Genomic DNA, 20,585 nt, shown 5'->3' with positions numbered 1-20,585 from the left:
AAAAACCTGCCAAATCAAAGCAAATAGCACATAAACCTAAAATAACACTAACATACAGTAAAAGCAGGAATGATATGATAAATTTACAGCCTATATAAAGTAGAAATATTGTATGTACGGTATAGTTTCACTTATCAAACTCGGGAACACAGCGAGCCAAAATAGATTTGGAGAAAAAAAAATCGGCACGTACATGCATGCACAGACAACTGCCCACACAGGATCATATTTTGTGTGGTGGGAGGAATGGGTAAGGGTGAGACCCCTGTATTGAGGAACAGGTGTGACTAGCAAACCCTGAGGGGGAGATGGGGGACCCCGCTAAGGCCATGAGGAGACAGAGACAGCCCCCTCAGCCAGAAGGTGACAGGGAGAAGCCCCCACACCTCTTTCTTCGCCTGCTCTGCTGTATTTCCTCCTTCATCCCATCCCACAGCTTCACTTCGCTCCCACCCCCTCCCATTTCTTGGAAGGCAACCTTAAAGAGGGAAGGTGAGGCAGAGGGGGCTACGGAGGGAGTTCTGGAGCTCAGGTCCCAGTCAACTGAAGACACACCGGTTTATAGCGGTAGAGGAACAGAGTGATCCTGGGAGAGGCTTGGACAGAGAGGGCCCCACTTCTATCCCTTCTCTTCTCTCCATGTGGGAAGAACTTCGGAAGGTGGCTTGTCTAGCTTCTCTCTCCCAGGTTCCAATACACAGTTCTCCCAACTTTTCCGCAGCCCTCCCGATGGCAGCAACGGGGGGGGGGGGGGGGGGGGGGGAGGCTCCCCACTCCAATACAGTAGTCTCCTCTCTTAGCCCCCAATTCAGAGGATCTCCCCTCTTCCCATCCCTCAAACACAGAGAGGGAGGGGGTGAGAACCAATCTCACCTCAGACAGCCATCCAGTTGAGGCAATTAGCCGAAAGGCGATGTCTCTCCATGTTAAAAAGCAGAGACATGGAGGAAAGGACACTACAGAATGGAAACAGGCCCTTTAGCTTATCAGTCCCCACCTGTTTTAATGCCAATCATCCACCATTTTTGCTCATACCCCACACGCAGCCCAGATTATACCCCTCACCCACACATGGAGGTGGGGGGAGGGGGGGGGAATTGAGAGACAATTTACTGCAGCCAATTAACACGTTGTGTGTGGGAGGAAAAACACACACACACACACACAAGACGGGATCGAAACAGAGTCACCGGAACTGTGAGGCACAATCGCTTAGAACCAGAGAGGGGTAGAGGTGGAGGGGGTTGGAAGTGGACAGGCAGATCATACACGGGAGATAAGTGAGAGGAAAGATTGGATCAGGTGAAGAGCTTAGTTGGAAACGGACGCTGGCTCAAGATGGGGGTGGGGTAGAGGTTGGACAGAAACAGGAGGGAGAAAGTCAAAGAGGAGCAGAGTTGAGCAAACTTCAGCTCCATCCTACCTGTCTCCAGGTACCAGAGATCCTTACAGCACACTTGATTGTTCCAGGCTTTTCGATATCCATCCCGGCCGCTCCAGATGTACAGCCTGGAATTCACAGCCACCGAGCAGTGCCCTGCCCGCGCCCGGGGCAAGTTGTCCTCTTGCGTTTCCATGATGACCGGCTCCCACGTCATCGTGTCTGGCGCAGGAAGAGAGGGGAGAGTTCTGTCAGTCACGCTTGTGCACGCTCCAGGAGACCAGACGAGGGAGCTGTATCCCCCTCCCTCCCACCTCACCACCACTCCAACCTCAGCATGGCAAGATCCCACAATCAGCACTGAAGCAATGACAGGATGAGGGATGGCAGCAGCAGAGAAATTGGGATGGGTGTGATGGCTTTGGGGAGTTGGATAACAGAGGTGTCTGCCCTTAGACTATTAGTCGCCATGCTGTAGGAATGCAGTTATCAAGTTGGTAAGAGTTCATTATGTGCCATGTTGTAAGACATGGCCAATCATGGTCTTTGCATGACCATGATAGGTCTTGGAAAATTTTTTTGCTATTCCCTTTTTCTGGGCAGTGTCTTTGCAAGAAGGATGACTCCCCAGCCATTATCAATACTCCTCGGAGATTGTCTCCCTGCCTTCAGCGGATGCATGAACAAGACACGTGATTTGCACCAGCCATTCCCATGGCTTCAAGTGACCCTGATCAGGTTACACCTTGCCCAAGGGTGACCTGCAGGCTAGTGGAAGAAGCAGCACCTTCTATAGCTGTATCTCCACCCCGCCACCAAGAAAAGAGCAGAGGAGATTTACGAGGTTGTTGCAGAGACTCAAGGGATTTAGTTAAGGAGTGAGGTTGGGCAGGTTGGGACTTTATTCCATGAAGCACAGGAGACTGATGGTTAATCTAACAGAGTTGTATAAAATCACAAGGGACACAGACAGGCTGAGGTTTAGGTGGGTGTGGGAGGGTGCTGGTTAGTCAAGGGGAAGGGGGAGCAAGTTGGGGGGTTGAATGGGGAGATTGGGAGGGGGCTAAGGATGAAGGAAGTGAAGGGGGATGCAGGAGGAGGTTGAGAGGATGAGTGAGAGATGGGGAGGGAGATGGTTGAGGGGACAGAGAGGGCGAAGTTGAAGGGGAGGTGGGGAGTGGTTTGAGGGGGGAGATTGGAGGTGGCTAAGAGGGATGAGAGGGAAGCGAGCTTGTAAGGACAGTGGAGAGTGGGAATGAGGGGGTTGAGGACGGAGGAATGACAGTTGAGGGATGAGTCTGAAGGGGAAGTGGAAAAGGGGTAAAGAGAGGGCAGGAGGGTCATAGTTGTGAGGTTGTGGGGAGAGGGAGGAGTGGTGGGGAAGGCTTGCAGTACATACCCAGGTTGAGACTGCCCAGTGTGTTGGTACACTTCCACTCCTTCTCGTGCGTAGCCACCTTCACGTCATCCATGACGAGAGGCACCCAACCACCAAACACGTACATCCTGGGGGAAGGAGAGAGGTATCGTTAAAGATCCCTGCCACTCAGCCCATAATCTCTTTGACCCACTACCATCAGGGAGGAGATACAGGAGCATCAGGACTAGGACTGCCAGACTGGGCAACAGCTTCTTCCCTCTGGCTATGAGACTAATGAACACTCCGTCATCGTCAAGTCTCGTCACCAGGACAGCGAGTTTACCTGTGCTGTGCTTTACTGCATGCATTTTTAATTATATTTTGCTGACTTATTTATAGTATAATATTTTGGATTTATGTGCTGTGTGTGACACGTTTTGTGGGTGCACTGTGGTCTGGAGGACCATATGTTTGTATAGATATACAGTCAGAGGACGATAAACTTGAACTACAAGCTGGCAGGAGATGGATGAGACCAGGTGAGGGGAAGGTGAGTTGACACATAACTCCTTCGCTCCATCCACCACAAAGGAATGACTCCTGTTGGCACCATTTTCAATGCGACTCCCCATTCTGTATTGTCAGCACACAGCCTCTTCTACCGCCACGATGAGGCCACTCTCAGGTAATGGTCTGTGGTCCATGGAATGTTTTCTCATTTGGTTGTACATCTGTACAGATGACCTTAACCTTGATCTTGAATGAGGCCAATTGACCGTGCAGTGATTTGACTGGGCCTCCCATGTGCGGAGAGCTCTCTCTCATTACGCGCAGGCTTTCTAGTGTGCACATTTTAGCCTCGACAGACCTGGTCCGAACGTCTGCACTGCCCAACGTGTACGGTTGCTAACAGCTAATCCTAATGCTCTGTTGTCATTCTGATTCCCCGCACACATGACAACACAGTAGCATAGCGGTTAATGCGATGCTATTGCAGCTCGAAGCTTTGGAGTTGGGAGTTCAATTCCAGTGTCATCTGTAAGGTGTCTTTGTACATTCTCCCCATGGAATGTGTGGGCTTTCCATGGGTGCTCCAGTTGTACACACTCACCAAAGGTGTATCAGTAGGTTAACTGGTCACTGTAAATTGTCCTGTGATTAGGTCAGGGGTTGCTGGGTAGCACAGTTCAAAGGGCCAGAAGGGCCTACTTCTTGCTGCATTCATAAAAAAAAGTCATACTCTATAACAGTTCAAAGTTGAAAGTAAATTTATAATCAAGGTTCATATGCCACCGTACACTGCCCTGAGATTCATTTACTTGTAGGCACAGTAGATACAAAAAAAAACCAGAATTAATGAAAAACTGCACACAAGACAAACAACAAAAATAAACAAGTTGCAGATACAAAAAAAAAGAAAAAGAAATAATTAAGCAATAAATAACGAGAACATGAGATGAAGTGTCCTTGTACTTGAACCCAAAGTATTGGTAACAGTTCAGTGTTGGAGTGAGTGAAGTTATCCCCTCTGGTTCAAGAGCACGATGGTTGACGGGTAGAATTAAGTCTGATAATCATAAAATCACATGTGACAGGATGGGAAAAGCGCAAGCAAGACCAGATAAATAGGGAGACAGCAGACTTGATTAGAGAAAGTGTAAGGGGGTACGTGAGTATTATCTGAAACAGATGAACTCAGCGAGAGAGGAAGAAAAGTTTCAATGAGTCCTTTCCCTAGTTAGTATCCAAGTTTAAGGAGATTCGTTCGGTCATCAAAAATTCTGAGGAACTTTTGCAGTGGAATACATTCTAATTGGTTGCATCACAGGCTGGTATTCAAACTCCAATGCCCAGAATCACAAGAATCAGATTTGGTCTATTATTGTCACATGTACTAAGATATAGTGAAAAGCTTGTCTTGCATCCCATTCAAACAGATCAGGTCATTACACAGTGTGCTGAGGCAGAACAAGCTAAAATACTAACAATGTAGAATAAAGTGCAACAGCGACAGAGAAACACAAAGGAATGGAGTGCAGGTTCACAATAAGGTGCAAGATCTTAACAAGGTAGATTGTGAGGTGAAGAGCCCATCTTTTTGTACTTACGAACTATTCAAGAATTGATAACAGGGAAGAAGCTGTCCTTGAACATGCTGGGATGGGCTTTCAGGCTTTTGTAGCTTTTGCCCGATAGAAGAGTAGAGAAGAGAGAATGCCCAGGGTGGGGCAAATCATTGATTATGCTGGCTGCTTTACTGAGGCAGTGAAATTATTGACAGGGTGCATGGAGAGGAGGCTGGTGTCCATGATGTGCTGAGCTGAGTCCACAACTCTCTGCGGTTTCTTGCAGTCACGGGCAGAGCAGTTGCCGTACCAAACCGTTATGCAAACCGTTTACACGAGGAAATCTGCAGATGCTGGAAATTCAAACAACAACACACACAAAATGCTGGTAGAACACAGCAGGCCAGGCAGCATCTATAGGAAGAAGTGCTGTCGACGTTTCGGGCCGAGACCCAGGAAGTGTCCTGACGAAGAGTCTCGGCCCCAAACATCGACAGCGCTTCTCCCTATAGATGCTGCCTGGCCTGCTGTGTTCTACCTGCATTTTGTGTATGCATCCAAATAAGATGTTTTGTATGGAGCAGCAATAAAAAGTGATGAAGGACGACATAAATCCTTTAGTCTCCCAAGGAAGTGGCGGCATCGGTAAGATTTCTTCACTGTGTTTGGACTAGAACAGGGTATTGATGATGTTCACTTCTAGGAACCTGAAGCTCTCCACCTTCTCAGCAACACTGATGTGAAGAGGAGGATGTGCACCATCCCACTTCCTGAAAGCAATGAACTGCTCTTTTGTTGCGATTGAGGAAAAGGTTGTCATCAAGACACCATGTCACCAAGCTCTCTACCTCTCCTGCAGTCCAGCCCATTGTTACTTGAGATATGGCCCACTGCAGTGGTACCATCCGCAAACTTGTAGAACAGGGGTTCCCAACCATGAACCCCTCGGTTAACTGTAAGGCTCCATGGCATCTGTTGTAGCTAGAGTGAGAGAAGAATCTGGCCATGCAGTCTGACTCTAGAGGGAGCAGAGCTGGGTGGGGGAGGAGGAGGCTGAGGACACAATATTGTGGAGCACCAGTGTGGAGAATAATCCTGGCTGAGGTGCTGCTGCCTGTCAGTCAGGAAGTTGAGAGTGGTGCACGCAGCCAATTCGCAGGACCAACTCTCCCAGTGGGCATCTGCACAGAGCACCATCCCAGGTAGGTGACATCCCTCATTCATCAACAGCTTCACGCCCAATGCCATGAGCCTCCTGAGAAAGAAGCTGCCGAGTTTTCACGGCCGTGGTTGGACCAGAACTGGCCATCGGTTATGTTCACTGTCTGGGCCATGCCATATTCCCATTGCTACCATCAGGAAGGAGGAAGAGGAAACTGAAGACCCACACAACAGGATTCAATGATGGCATCTTCCCACTGCCATCTAGTTGTCAAACAGACCTGAAAAGCCCTAAACTTACCTGGGCCTACAGTTCCCTCAACCAGCACTAGTCATTACGTTTAGTTTTATTCTGTCAATAGTGGGGTGGGGGGTTTCTAGGACCAGAAAGGGCAGCCTGCAGATACAACATCCATTTCAGAACAGAGACGAGAGGAGTATCTTTCACCAGAGAGTGGTGAATCTGTGGAATTCACTGCCACAAGCGGCTGTGGAGGCCAAGTCATTAGATCTATTTGGAGCAGAGGTTGACAGAAATAATAAATCAGCCATGATGGAATGGTGGAGCAACTTGATGAGCTGTATGGCCTAATGCTAATTCTATGTTTTATGGTCATGTAAATCATTTCTAATTTAAGTTAATTTATTTAATTTTTGTCATCATCAGAAGTGGAAAGAATGAGCAATTTCAAGTTCTTGGGCATCAGCATCTGAGGATCTACTGTGGGCCCAATATATCACAGAAGGCATTTATAAAGAAAGCATGACAGCATCTGTACTTCATCAGGAGTCTGGGGAGTTGGTGTGTCACCAAAGACACTCGTAAATTTCTACAGATTACTGTGGAGAGCTTTCTAACTGGCTGCATCACTGTCTGGTAGGGAGGAGGTGAGGGATGAGGGCACTGCACAGGGTTGAAATAAGCTGCAGAAAGCTGTGAACTCACTCAGCTCCATCATGGGCACTAGCCTCTGTAGCATCCAGGACAGATTCAAGGAGTGATGTCCTCAAAAAGGCAGCAGCCATCATTAAGTGCCCCCATCACCCAGGAAGGAGGTCTGAAAGAACACACTCAATGATTCAGGAAAGGCTTCTGCCCTTTCACCATCAGATTTCTGAATGGGCAATGAACCCATGAATACCCATTCACTACTTTTGTTGTACCATACATTTAACTATTTAATATATATTTACTATGTATTACATTGTACTGCTTTTGCAAAAACAACAAATTTCACAACATATGCCAGTAATATTAAGTCCAATTCTGATTTGAATTGGTAATGCACTGTGCTGCTGATGCAAAAACCTAATTTTTGCGACATTTATACCCTAGGTATGAATGCCCACAACAATAAACATGGAACATGAACTAATGCAGGGTCCTGAATCAAGCTCACCAAAGCCTGGTACAACCACAGAAAGATTTTCTTGCCCTTCCAATGAACCAGCACTTCACTGCCTACTGGGTTGTTTGGGAGGCTGTTACATTACACTGCTAATTGTTAGTTTCTTTGCAGCTTAACATATTACTTGCTAGCATTTTTTTAATATAACTATGTATCTACGTGTAACTGTTTAGTTATGGTGGCAGGGTGGAGATACGTCTCGAAGTGCAAGGTGCTCTTTCCCTCCACTAGTCTGCAGGTCATCCTCGGGCAAGTGTTAGCACCTGCTTAGCCCCTCCCCAACCACATAATGGTCACATGAAGCCATGGCAGCAGGTTGTGGATGGTCTATGAGCAGCTGGTGCAGATCACAAGTCCTGGTTACGCGACCATTGACGCCAGGCAGACAATCTCTGAAGAGTATTGAAACGGCTGTAGAAAGATTTGTTAAAAACATTCGTGGTCATGGAAAGACCATGATTGTCCATGTTACGCAATATGGCACGTAACAAACTGTTCGGTATGTTTCCTAGTAGTCACAGAATGTATACACAGTTGTTCAGTGTGCTCCCTGGTGGTTACATTTCTATGATTCTCTGGTGTTGCATTATTTGTATTTGGGTATTTGATTGGTTGACCCATTTGCTAATTTGAATGGAATGTTCCTTATCTATGGAGTATAAAAAGAACTGATTGTTATAGCCCGGGGGGGTGGGGGGGTGGTACTGGGGACAAGCTCCCACTACCTATTAAATGCTCCCAATGGCGTGCATCGCTAATGATGGTTGCACTGACAACCAAGACCAGCTCCTGGCCTTCACGTGCGGCTCAGCTACTGAACCCAGCTGAACAGTTTCTCCTGACAGGAGAAGAGGCAAAGGCAGGTGACTGCAACCATAAAACCAGTCACTTCAGGCAGATGGAGCTCATCAGCCATGGTTGACAGCTCACCTAGGAGAAGGAAAACTCTGATCTCAAACCTTCACTGCCTTGCAGCTTGGGTAAGGCTTCGGTGGTAAACCCAGAGGGAAAAGCCCAGAGCTGGAGTCCCTAAGGCAGTCCTATGTTGAGTTCACCACTAACAGGCAATTCCTGTGACGCTGCTGGTGCCGAAATGTATCGGTCTCTGCTATTCCTTTGGATTCATCAGCTGCATGGAGAGGGGGAGCTTGCTACAATAACCACAGAGTGCTCTCCATATTGCACTGTCCTAGCTTGCGTATCATGTAAACAGACAAGACCCTGACCAAAGGAGGGCCTTGGAAAGCGAACTTACCACAAGGCAGGACCAGCTTTCTTTCTTACTCTTTTCCCTCTCCCTCTCCCCATTGACTAGACCTGTATCATTGCCTGTTTTTCAGAATCAGATTTAATATCACTGGCATGAAATTCGTTGTTATGTGTCAGCAGTACATTGCAATACATAATAAAAATATTGCAAATTCTCGTAATAATTATACATATATAAATATATACGTACACCCACAGACAGACAGACACAAACACAGAGCATATAAAAGTTAAATTAAATTAGCACAAGAGAAAAGTAGTGAGGTTGTGTTCGCGGGTTCAACGTCCATTCAATCGGATGGCAGAGGTGAATAGGCTGTTCCTGAATTGTTGAGTGTGTGCCTTCAGGCAAGAGCATCCTCCCTGATGGTAGCAACGAGAAGAGGGCATGACCTGGGTGATGGGGGTCCTTAATGATAGATGCCACCATTTTGAGGCATCACTCCTTGAAGATGCCCTGGATGCTGGAGAGGCCAGTGTACATGATGGACCCTGACTTGCTGTTCAACTTTCTGAGGCTTATTTCGATGCTGTGCAGTAGCCACTCCCTCTCCCTTCCATGCCAGGTGGTAATGCAGCCAGTTAGAATACTCTGCACAGTACATCTGTAGGAATTTGCGAGTGTCTTTGGTGACATACCAAAACTCCTCAAACAACTAATGAAATATAGCCGCTGTAGTGTCTTCTTTGTAACTGCATCGATATGTTGTTCAACTCTTTGTTCCATTAATTTTAATAAAGCAATTACGAAGTGACAAGTTTTTTGCCTCTTTCCCAACTTCTGAAAGAAACTTGGATTAAAAACGTCAGAATCTAGCAGGAGTCATCTCCCTTTCAAAAAACAATAATCTCTACCCCCCCCCCCCACCCCTCCGAGATGCAAACAGTGTCTGCGCCGTGCTGCGTGGACTGAGCCGGCGAATGGGTAGGATCCACACACACAGTTCAAGAGAGCATTTACGAAGGAGAATAAACTGTCAGCGTTTCGGGTCAAGACTCTTCATCAGGACTGGAAAGGAAGGGGTTAGAAGCCAGAATAAGGTGATGGGCGGAGATGGGCAGGCCTTGAGGACAGAGAAACGGATGGGTAACAAGATGGGGAATGGAAAACGAGAGGGAAGTTTAAAAAAAGAAAAAGTTGGGGACATTTTCTTGAATATTTCTATAACTCCTCTTTAGATTAAATTTATTCTTTTTTTCTGTACCATAATCCCTCATTTTCAGCTTTTTTTTCCTATAAGTTTTACGTTTTTTTTTCTGATGGGAATTACATTATAGTTTTGGTAGTAGGCATTATAATTAATTTTTTATATATATTTACAGCTCTGTGGAGATGAACACTCCAATTAATTTTTCTTTTACATATTGTAATGGTTGGCCTGGAGTTTTGTAGTGGGAGGGTGGGGAGGATACTAACTTTATATGATTTTATTCTGGATGCTTTTTCCTTATTGTTATGAATTATGTATTAGATTTGTTTGTTTTGCATTGTGTTAATCTTCATTTTGTTGATTTTTTTTGTAGTTGTACTGTAGAAATGCATAAAAAAAAAAATTTTTAAATATATATTAAAAAAACGACGTTCAGGCCATCAGGTTGAAAACAACCCTCTCACCATTCCTCTTCCCTTCACTTGCCTCTGGTTTGCCACATCATTCCTTTTCTCCCCTGGTCCACTCTTCTCTATCAGATCCCCTCTTCTTCAGCCCTTTACCTCTTCCACTTCATTCCTCATCACCCTTCCCCCCACCCTAACGTGCCAGCTTGTACTCCCTCCTCTCACACCCCACCTTATTATATTCTGGCTTCTACTCTCTCCTTTTTCAGTCCTGATAAAAGGTCTCGGCCCAAAATAGCAACTGTTGAGATGCTGCCTGTCCTGCTGAGTTTCTCCAGCATTTTGGATAATAGAACAGAGGGCCATCCCTTTGGCCCACGATGGTGTGCTGACCTTTAAACCACTCCAAGATTAGTCTAACTCTTCCTTCCAACATAGCCATCCATTTTTCTTTCATCCATCTTACCTATCTAGGATATTCTTAAATGCTCCTAAAATGCCTCTGCCACCACCCCTACCAGTCAATCCATGAACTTACCACACTGTGTATAAAGAACTCAACCTCGGGCATCTCCTGCGTAATTTCCTCAAATCATCTTAAAATCATTCCTCCTTGTATTAGCCATTGCCTCTTATCACCTTTTACACCTCTTAGTCACCATCGCTCCAGACAGAAAAGTCCTAGTTCACTCAACTTGACCTCATAGCAACACACACACAAAATGCTGGAAGAACTCAACAGGCGAGGCAGCATCTATAGAAAAGAGTAAACAGTCATTGTTTTAGGCTGATACCCTTCATCAGAACTGGTAAACTTAGTGCTTGGACTTCCAGCATCTGTAGAACTTCTCCTGTTTGTGATTGACCTCATAGCAAATGCTCTCCAATCCAGGCAGCAGTCTTGCAAATCTCCTCTGCTCTCTCACTAGAACTTCCACATCCTTCTTATAAGAAGGAGACCAGAACTGGACACGATACTCAAAGTGTGGTCTAACCAGAGCTGGAACATGACCTCTTGGATCTTGAAATGAATCGCCTGACCAATGAAGAGGAAACACACCATGCACCTTCTTAGCAACCTTCAATTTGAGTTTTGTGAGTGGTGCTCAGGATTTCCAGCATCTGCAGGATATTTAGTGTACCTGAAGGGTTATTTGTCAGAAAGCAGTGACAGAGAGCAAGAAGGTTGTAGACAGAACAACCAAAAGAGGAATGAGGCAGAAAGATATGATGACTCAGTGGAGTTCGGAATAATCGGCGGAGGGGTAGAGGAATCTCACTGAAATGTACAGAAAGTACAGGAAAGGATGAAGGAGAGTCTAGGACAAAGGGGCACAGCCTCGGTATAAAGTGACCTTTTTTCAGAAGAGAAGTGAGGAAGAATTTCTTCAGTCAGACCATGGTGAATCTATGGAATTCGTTACCACAGATGTTATGGAGACCAAACCACTGGTGTGACAAAGGTGAAGATGGATAGTTTCTTGATTGGCAAGAGGGGAAAATGGGACCAAAAACTGATAGAATGGCAGAGCAGACTTGATGGGCCCAATGGCTCAATTCTCTTCATTTTGTGCACTAACGACGGCCTGCAGCACACGAGAACAAGTAGAACAACTTACTTGTTGCCGATGGTGGTGGCCGAATGCAAGCTGCGGGGGAGCGGAGAGACACCATTCACATTTGGCTTGTCCCACGTCAGGGTGTCTGCAAGAGGGAGGTTTAACGGTTCCACTGAGATTGCGATCTGTGCCAAGTCTGCACTCACCATCCTTCCTGCCCTCTTTGATTACACGATGGAGTACCCACGCCCATGACATAGCGCCAGGGTCAGGTACAGGGTGAAACTCCCTCCATATTGTCCGATCACACACTCCTGGGGACAGACACTAGGTGGCACTCCCTCCACACCTTCCCATCACACACTCCCAGGGTCAGACACAGAGTGAAACTCCCTCCACACGGTCCCCTCACACACTCCCGGGGTCAGACACAGAGTGAAACTCCCTCCACACCGTCCCCTCACACACTCCCGGGGTCAGACACAGAGTGAAGCACCCTCCACACTGTCCCATCACATACTCCCAGGGTCAGACACAGAGTGAAGCTTCCTCTACACCGTCCCATCACACACTCCCGGGGTCAGACACAGAGTGAAACTCCCCCCATACTGTCCCATCACACACTCCCGGGGTCAGACACAGAGTGAAACTCCCTCCACACGGTCCCCTCACACACTCCCGGGGTCAGACACAGAGTGAAGCACCCTCCACACCGTCCCATCACATACTCCCAGGGTCAGACACAGAGTAAAGCTTCCTCTACACCGTCCCATCACACATTCCCAGGGTCACACAGACTGAAGCTCCCTCTACACCGTCCCATCACACACTCCCAGGGACAGACACAGAGTGCAGCTCCCTCTACACTGTCCCATCACACACTCCCGGGGTCAGACACAGAGTGAAGCTCCCTCCACACCGTCCCATCACACACTCCCGGGGTCAGACACAGAGTGAAGCTCCCTCCACACTGTCCCATCACACACTCCCGGGGTCAGACACAGAGTGAAGCTCCCTCCACACCGTCCCATCACACACTCCCGGGGACAGACACTAGGTGGCGCTCCCTCCACACTGTCCCATCACACACTCCCGGGGTCAGAGACAGACACTAGGTGGCGCTCCCTCCACACCTTCCCATCACACACTCCTGGGGTCAGACACAGAGTGAAACTCCCTCCACAACGTCCCCTCACACACTCCCGGGGTCAGACACAGAGTGAAGCTCCCTCCACACCGTCCCATCACATACTCCCAGGGGACACAGAGTAAAGCTTCCTCTACACCGTCCCATCACACACTCCTGGGGTCACACAGACTGAAGCTCCCTCTACACTGTCCCATCACACACTCCCAGGGTCAGGCACAGGGTGAAACTCCCTCCACACCGTCCCATCACACAGTCCCAGGGTAAAATTCCATCTACACGATCTCATCACACACTTCAGGGTCAGACACAAAGTGAAGATCCCTCTACAGCACTGCATCACACATCCCTGGGGTCAGCCACAGAGTAAAGTTCCTTTCTTACAGTCCTATCACTCAATCCCATCATCATCAAAATTGGTGCAATGCACCTGGGCAAAGATAATACAAAACACTCCCACCCCCCCCCCTCCCACCGCCCCGCCAGTCCCGAGAAGGCGGAGTGGCAAAGAATAAGACCCACTGGGACCTTACCAATGTCCAGGGTCCAGAGGTCACCCAGGCGACAGCCACTCATCCCTCCATAGATGATCAGCCTGGAGTTCTTTGAGTCTCTGTCGGTGTAGATGACAGCCGTGTGGGACTCCCGTGGTGGGGGCAGCACCCCATAGGTGATGGGGTTGTCCCAGCTCACCACCCCTGAGCCTGGCCTCAGCTCCAGAACATAAACATCATTCAAATATCTGGGTGTGGGGGTGAGGGGAGAAATTGGAGTAGTCAGGGGGAAGGAGAGATAAACACACACACACACACACACACACACACACACAATACGTTCAGAGGTGGTTGGAGAACGGAAACAGAGAGACATTAACCAGGTACCCTCGGTAGAAACTTGTGACATTGACATGGTGACGAGTCCACACTGACTGACAGTGATCATTCACCAACCGTCGGCACTGTGATGGGGGAGTTGGAGTGGGGGACAGTACGAGGGTGAGGAGGCAAGTTGGAGGGTGAGCAGGACAATCTTCAGTGGGACAGGATAGTGCAGAGGGTACACACCTCACTGGGTCAGGTTGGAGGGGAAGGGGGTTAAAGAAGGGCCAGTATGCTTCTATGACCTGCACCCCACCCCTTCCTCATTTAGCTCTCTGGTCCTTATCCCCTCCCTGTCTCTGAGACCTCCTCCCTTCATTACACTCCTCACCATCTCTGTAACCCTGCCCTCTTATACACACCTCCCCATCTCTACAGACCTTCCTGGCCCCAACACCCCTCCCCATCTGTAACCACTGGGATCCCTCTTGGATCCCAGTTCCTCTCCATCTCAAACCTTGGTATCACAAACACCAGGGCCTTCAGCTGTCCGAGCTCTGGGATGGAGCTCACTCCACACCTCAGACCCACACTCACTACGCTCACCCCTGAGAATGTGTTTCATATTATCTGGTATTCTTGGAGCTTTCTAAGATGTGCATTTCAGTAGAACAACTACACAACATAAAATACCGGAGGAACTCTGCAAGTCTGGCAGCATCTATGGAGAGGAATAATAATTTTTTTAAATTGAAGTTTCAAACCAAAACTTCATTGGAGCTCCAAAGGGAGGGGCAGAAGCCAGAATAAGGTGGTAAGTGTGAAAGGGGAGGAGCACAAGGCAAGTGATAGGTGAGGGGGTGGAGGGGTAGTCTACTATTGTGTCTCAGATGATCACACCACATTTTATGAGTAATTAATGTAAAAACAACCAGATAATTGCAAAGGGTTCACAAATTTTTTTCTTGCAATTATGTCATGAAATGTATTTTTTTGCAACAGCAGTACTGTCGTTAATAACATTCAACTGGGAACGTGAAGGTGTGTAGAACTTGCCCCCTCTAGCGGTCTCACCGTGGAATGTTGTTCTTGGGGTCCTCGCTGTCGTTGGCCAGACCCCCAAATAAGTAGCACTTGTTTCCCACCAGGGAAAAGCTGTGGCCCAAGCGTGGGCATGGCAGAGACCCGTTCTTGGGGGGTTTGGGCTTGAGCTTCTTCCACTCCCATCGGCTCGCCTGCACAACAAGAAGAGCAGAGACACGCAAGATCCTGGAGATGCTGGAACACTTTCACAAGTAACGCACACAAAATGCTGGAGGAACTCAGCAGGTCAGGCAGCAGCTGTGGAGGGGAATAGACAGTCGACGTTTCAGGCCAAGACCCTTCTTCAGGACTGGAAAGGAAGGGGATAGAAGTCAGATTCCAGTCTTAGTGAAGAGTCTTGGCCCTAAAAGTCGACTGTTCAGTCTTCTCCATAGATGCTGCCTGACCAGCTGAGTTCCTCCAGCGTACTATGTGTGTTACAATACTCAAAAGTATTGGTGTGAGGATGTAGGAAGGGATCAGAGAGTAAGCGAGGGAAATATCGATTCAGAAACACGGAGAGGAAGGAAGAAAGGTGAGAGCCTTAAGCAGCAAAATATGATGCTGTTGCTCCATGAACACCCTAACCCCTCCGCGTACCTGCAACTCATAGAGATCGTTGCTGTACTTTCCATACTCCACCATCCCCCCGAAGACCAGCAGGCGGGTACCATCGCAAACAAAGCCATAGGCGGCGCACCCCGGGGGGATGTCTCCTCGCACTGCGGGGATGAACCACTGGTTTGTTGCTGCAGATAAGAACAAAGGGAGGAGAGGGTTATGACACAGAGGCTACATTCAGAGCAAGCCACCTCCTAACTCAGACAAGAGGCCGGCCGGACGACACAGGAGCAAAGGAGGGGGCAGCACAGAGGCATTGTGTCAGAAAGTGTGGGGTGAGACAGCCACCCATCAGGAGAAAAAAACTTAAAGGGATGAAACCCTTGGAGGGGATGTATTGAGGGAGTAGGTAGTAGGTAGGTAGGCCTCCGTTAGTCTCGATAGACCATGGATTTGCACTTTGGAAAGTTTTCCAAGGCGCAAGCCTGGGCAAGGATTTTTTAATGGAAGACTGGCAGTTGCCCAAGCTGCAAGTCTCCCCTCTCAACGGCACCGATGTTGTCCAAGGGAAGGGCATTAGAGTGAGGGAGTGCCAAACTTACAGCAGGGAAGATTTAAGGGAACGTCACTCCAGATAGACAGGACTGAAAGAAATACTACACTGTCAGAGGAAACCCTCTACTTCACAGAACATAGACCTTTACGGCACAATACAGGCCCTTCGGCTCACAACACTGTGCCAAACACTTAACCTACTCCAAGATCAATCTAATCCTTCCCTCCAATCTGCCTCTGCTACCCTGGCAGTGCATCCACGCACCCATCAATATCTGTGTAACCTACTTCTGACATCCTTCCAATCACCTTACAAGTATGCCCCTTACAAGCATTACAAGTATTACAAGCATTGCCGCCCTGGGGAGTAAGTCCCTTACCGCCTTGTCACTTCTCATCCTCCTTCCCTCCAAAAAGAAAAATCCCTAAATTACTCAACCTATCCTCATAAGACTTGCTCTTTAATCCAGGCAGCATACTGGTCAATCTCCTCCACATCTTCTCTAAAACTTCCACATCCTTCCTATAATGAGGCGATCAGATCTGAACACAATGCTCCAAATGTGGTCTCCAAGAGCTTTACAGAGCTGCAACATTACCTCGTGACTCTTAAACTCAATCCCCTAAGAAAGCCCAACATACCACATGTCTCCTTAACCACCCTAACAAAATGCATGCCAGCTCTAACAGTTCTCTGTGAATCACTTCTCACTTTACCTGGTTAAACTCCATTTGCCACTTCTCAGCCCAACTCCGCATCCAGTCAATGTCTTACGACAACCTGCTACACTATCCGAAACCCCACTCACCAACATTTCTTTCAAGACAACTGGAAGATAAGAGCAAGGACATACTACTGAAGCTTTACAAGAAGCTGGTCACACCGCTGGAATATTGTAAAGGCAAACGTGCCAATCGCCTTTTACATGTCACTACTTTCAGGACACTATACACTTGTAATTCTAGGTCTCGCTGTCCTATAACACTCTCCGGTGCTCTGCCATTTACCTTGCAACACCTGCCCTGGTTTAAATTTGCCAAAATGAAGCATTAAAATTTCTTCAAAATGAAGGAGAGGCAAAGTCTGCCCTTCCAAAGACTACAACTACCAAATTCCTTGGAACTTAAAGAGAATAAGGGCAATCTTTTAAAAAAAAATTTAAATTATGAGAGGTTTAGCTAAGGTGCACAGTAAGTCTTTTCCCCAGGGCAAAGGAGACCAAAACTTTAGGGTGAGAGGGGAAAGATTAAAAAGGACCCAAAACGAAGAGGATTGTAAACTCAGCCTTCCCGCCATCAAGGAGCAAAGTGTCAAAAAGACAGCAACATTCATTACGGACCCCCACTACCCAGGATATCCTCTCTTCTCATTGCTACTATCACTGAGGAAACGGAGGAGCCTGAAGTTTTAAGAACAGCTTCTTTCCCTCTGCCATATTTCTGAACCAATGAACATTACCTCACTATTTATTGCTTTCTTTTCACATTACTTAACTTTTTATTACTAATTGCTCATTACAATATATATTTATACATCGCTCTGTACTGCTGCTGCAAAACAGCATATTTAACAACGAAGAGTACGTCAGTGATAATAAATCTGATTCTAACTCTCTTTCTCAGAGAGGGAGTGGAGTATGCGGAACAAGCGGCATTTATGAAGGTTAGATTTAACACACACATACAGTAAATGCGTCGTTTGTGCCAGCAAACACAGTCCCAAGATTGCACTGGGGCTGAACCGCTTTCAGCACCAACACAGCATGCCGCACGCACTAACCCTGACACGCAGGTCCTTGGAACGTGAGAAGAGACTGGACCATTTGGAGGAATCTGACGTGGCCATGGGGAGAAGGTACAGACTCCTTGCAGGCAGCGGTGGGAAACCCCAACTGGGGATTGTTGGCATTGTAAAGCAGCACATTATTGTATGAATGGAAAGGGTCTGAGAGGGATATAGGCCAAATGCAGGAAGTTGAGACTAACTGGTTCAGCATAGACCAGTTGGGCCAAAAGGCCTGTATGCTTGTTCAGTTGCTCTACTCACACTTGTCAGAGTAAAACTCCACCTGCTATTCCTTGCCCTATATCTCAAGATGAACTTAGGAAGAGGGCTGGTTAGAAGCTCAGATTTGCAATGCCACAGTGATCACCGGAAAGCCATTATAGCGAGTTCAATTCCTGCAGGAATGTGATAAGTTTGTACTCTCTCTGTGCCCGTGTGGGCTTCATTTGGGTGATCCAGTTTCCTCCCACCTTCCAAAGATATGTTGTTCAATAGGTTAACTGGGTATGCTGGCTTGTTGGACTGAAAGGGCCTATTATCATGCTGTATATCTAAAATAAAATGAAAAATAAAACATCAGCTTCTAAGGGGAGCAGAGGGAGTTCTTTTTGCCCACATGGACAATATTGACCCCTCTACCAAGAACAATTTGGCAAAACTGCCCTCTTCTCATTGCTACCATCATCGAGGTGGTACAGGAGCCTGAAGGCACACATTGAAAGTTCAAAGTAAATTTTAGTATCAAAGTGCATTTTATGTTACCATATACAGTCGGCCCTCCTTATCCGCGAGGGATTGGTTCCAGGACCCTTCGCGGATACCAAAATTCACGGATGCTCAAGTCCTTTATTCAACCTGTCTCAATGCAATGAACCTTAGGACACAGCGGAACCCCAGACCTTATTTAACCTGTCGCAGTGCACTGTACGTTAGGACCTGGCGTCAGAGCGCTGAATCCACAGTGTTTCTGTTCACGAAAATAATCACGATTGCGATTGAAAATAAAATGGAAATAATAAAGCGATCGGAAAGAGGTGAAATGCCATCGGTCATTGAAAAAACGTTAGGCTACATCGGTCAACAATCTGAACAATTTTAAAGGATAAAGTGAGAAAGGCCCTGCCCCGATGAAAACTACAATTATTACTAAGCAACGCAGTGGTTTAATTATTGGGTTTTAGGGTTTTGGGTTTTTGATCTTCCACATCAACCTGGCACAGGTTCAATGAAAGATCAACCAGAGAGCAGAAGACAACAAATTGTGGAAATCCAAATATAAATAAATAGCAATAAATAATCAGAACGTGAGACAATGAAACAGATTCCTTAAAGTGAGATCATTAGTTGTAGGAAACATCTCAATGATGGGGCAAGTGAGTGTAGTTATCCCCTTTTATTCAAGAGCCGATGGTTGAGGGGTAGTAACTGTTCTTGAACTTGGTGGTGCGAGTCCTGATGCTCTTGTACATTCTACCTGATGGCAGCAGTGAGAGAAGAGCATGGCCTGGGTGGTGGGGACCTCTGTTGATGGATGCTGCTTTCCTACGATAGCATTTCATGTAGATGTACTCAATGATTGGTAGGTCTTTACCTGTGATGTACTGGGGCGAATCCACTACCTTTGAAATATTTTTCATTCAAAGGTATTGGTGTTTCCATACCAGGCTGCGATGCAGCCAGTAACTATACCCCCCCACTATACATCTACAGAAGTTTGTCAATGTTTTAGATGTCAACAATTCAGGAACAGTTTTTTCCCCTCTGCCATCAGATTTCTGAATGGACACTGAACCCACTTTACAGCTTCAGTGCCAACAGGTTTGATCCCGACCTCTTGTGCTTTGAGGGTGGAGCTTGCACATGTGAGCCACATTTCAAAGTCAAAGTACATACATGTTACAGTCTGGTTTATTGGGACCAATTAGCCAAATCTTCATGGAAATCATTAAAAAGACAAATTGAGTAACAAACTATGTATTTAAATGAAATACAAACAAATAAGAACACTACCAATAGTACTACAGTACTCTAAAACTGCTTTAGTTCCTAATAGTTACTGACGGTAGAATTCATCCTTTGTATGCTGCCACATTCTTGATTGATGGTAAATGAACAAAATGAGAACAATCAGGTAATAGACTGCCTACATACAACGCTACCAACAATTGCATCCTCCAAATCTTCATTCTCGTTACAACATTCAAGTTGATTGCCAATACCTTTAAATTCTCTGTAGTTTCTTACTTAAAGAGGTATAATACAGGCGTCCCTCGCTTTCCGAACGTTCGCTTTACTCAACTCGCTTTTACGAGAGACTTACATTATTACCTGTTTTCGCTAACTGAAAGCGGGCATCTTATGAAAAAAGACGCCTGCTTTAAACTTGTGTTTACCCTAAGAAATACCACCATGACCGTGAAGCCTTGCGTGGGCAGGTGCGTGAGCATGTGTGCACGTGCCTTTTCTTTTCTACAAACCCATTTTGGTTCAATCTTCCCGATTCTATTAGTGAAACTAGACTGTACATACATCATTTCTACTTTATTTAGCTGTGTATTTATCATATCATTCCTGCTTTTAATATATGTTAGTTTTATTTTAGGTTTTATGTGCTATTTGGTATGATTTGGTAGGTTATTTTTTGGGTCTGGGAACGCTCAAAAATTTTTCCCATATAAATTAGTAGTAATTGCTTCTTCGCCATTTCAGCTTACAAATGGTTTCATAGGAATACTCTAACTTCGGAAAGCGGGGGAAACCTGGAGTTTCATTTTCACTCATGGCTTTTTCTGGTATTTCCAAGCCTGAACACTTGAAACCGCTGTGAGCAATATAGTTCTAAATTGCCTTACTGCTTATATCACGCCAACTA

At 46.6% G+C, this 20,585-nt stretch overlaps 1 protein-coding gene across 5 annotated transcripts in view; it reads right to left on the bottom strand.

Annotated features, from left to right (window-relative positions):
* The window catches only part of hcfc1b (host cell factor C1b), a 159,358-nt gene that overhangs the window by 105,945 nt on the left and 32,828 nt on the right, over positions 1-20,585 (bottom strand). For all 5 annotated transcript variants that reach the window (XM_059949644.1, XM_059949640.1, XM_059949643.1 and 2 more), the window contains 6 exons: positions 15,412-15,560; positions 14,803-14,963; positions 13,444-13,652; positions 11,824-11,908; positions 2,781-2,887; positions 1,424-1,603 (listed from right to left, as the gene is read on the bottom strand). In XM_059949644.1, the coding sequence (XP_059805627.1) occupies positions 1,424-1,603; positions 2,781-2,887; positions 11,824-11,908; positions 13,444-13,652; positions 14,803-14,963; positions 15,412-15,560 (891 nt within the window). The remainder of the gene's footprint in view (positions 1-1,423; positions 1,604-2,780; positions 2,888-11,823; positions 11,909-13,443; positions 13,653-14,802; positions 14,964-15,411; positions 15,561-20,585) is intronic.

This window comes from Hypanus sabinus, chromosome 24, assembly GCF_030144855.1.
Source record: "Hypanus sabinus isolate sHypSab1 chromosome 24, sHypSab1.hap1, whole genome shotgun sequence".
Taxonomy (NCBI): Eukaryota; Metazoa; Chordata; class Chondrichthyes; order Myliobatiformes; family Dasyatidae; genus Hypanus; species Hypanus sabinus.
This window is presented reverse-complemented; position numbering and strand designations above follow the sequence as displayed.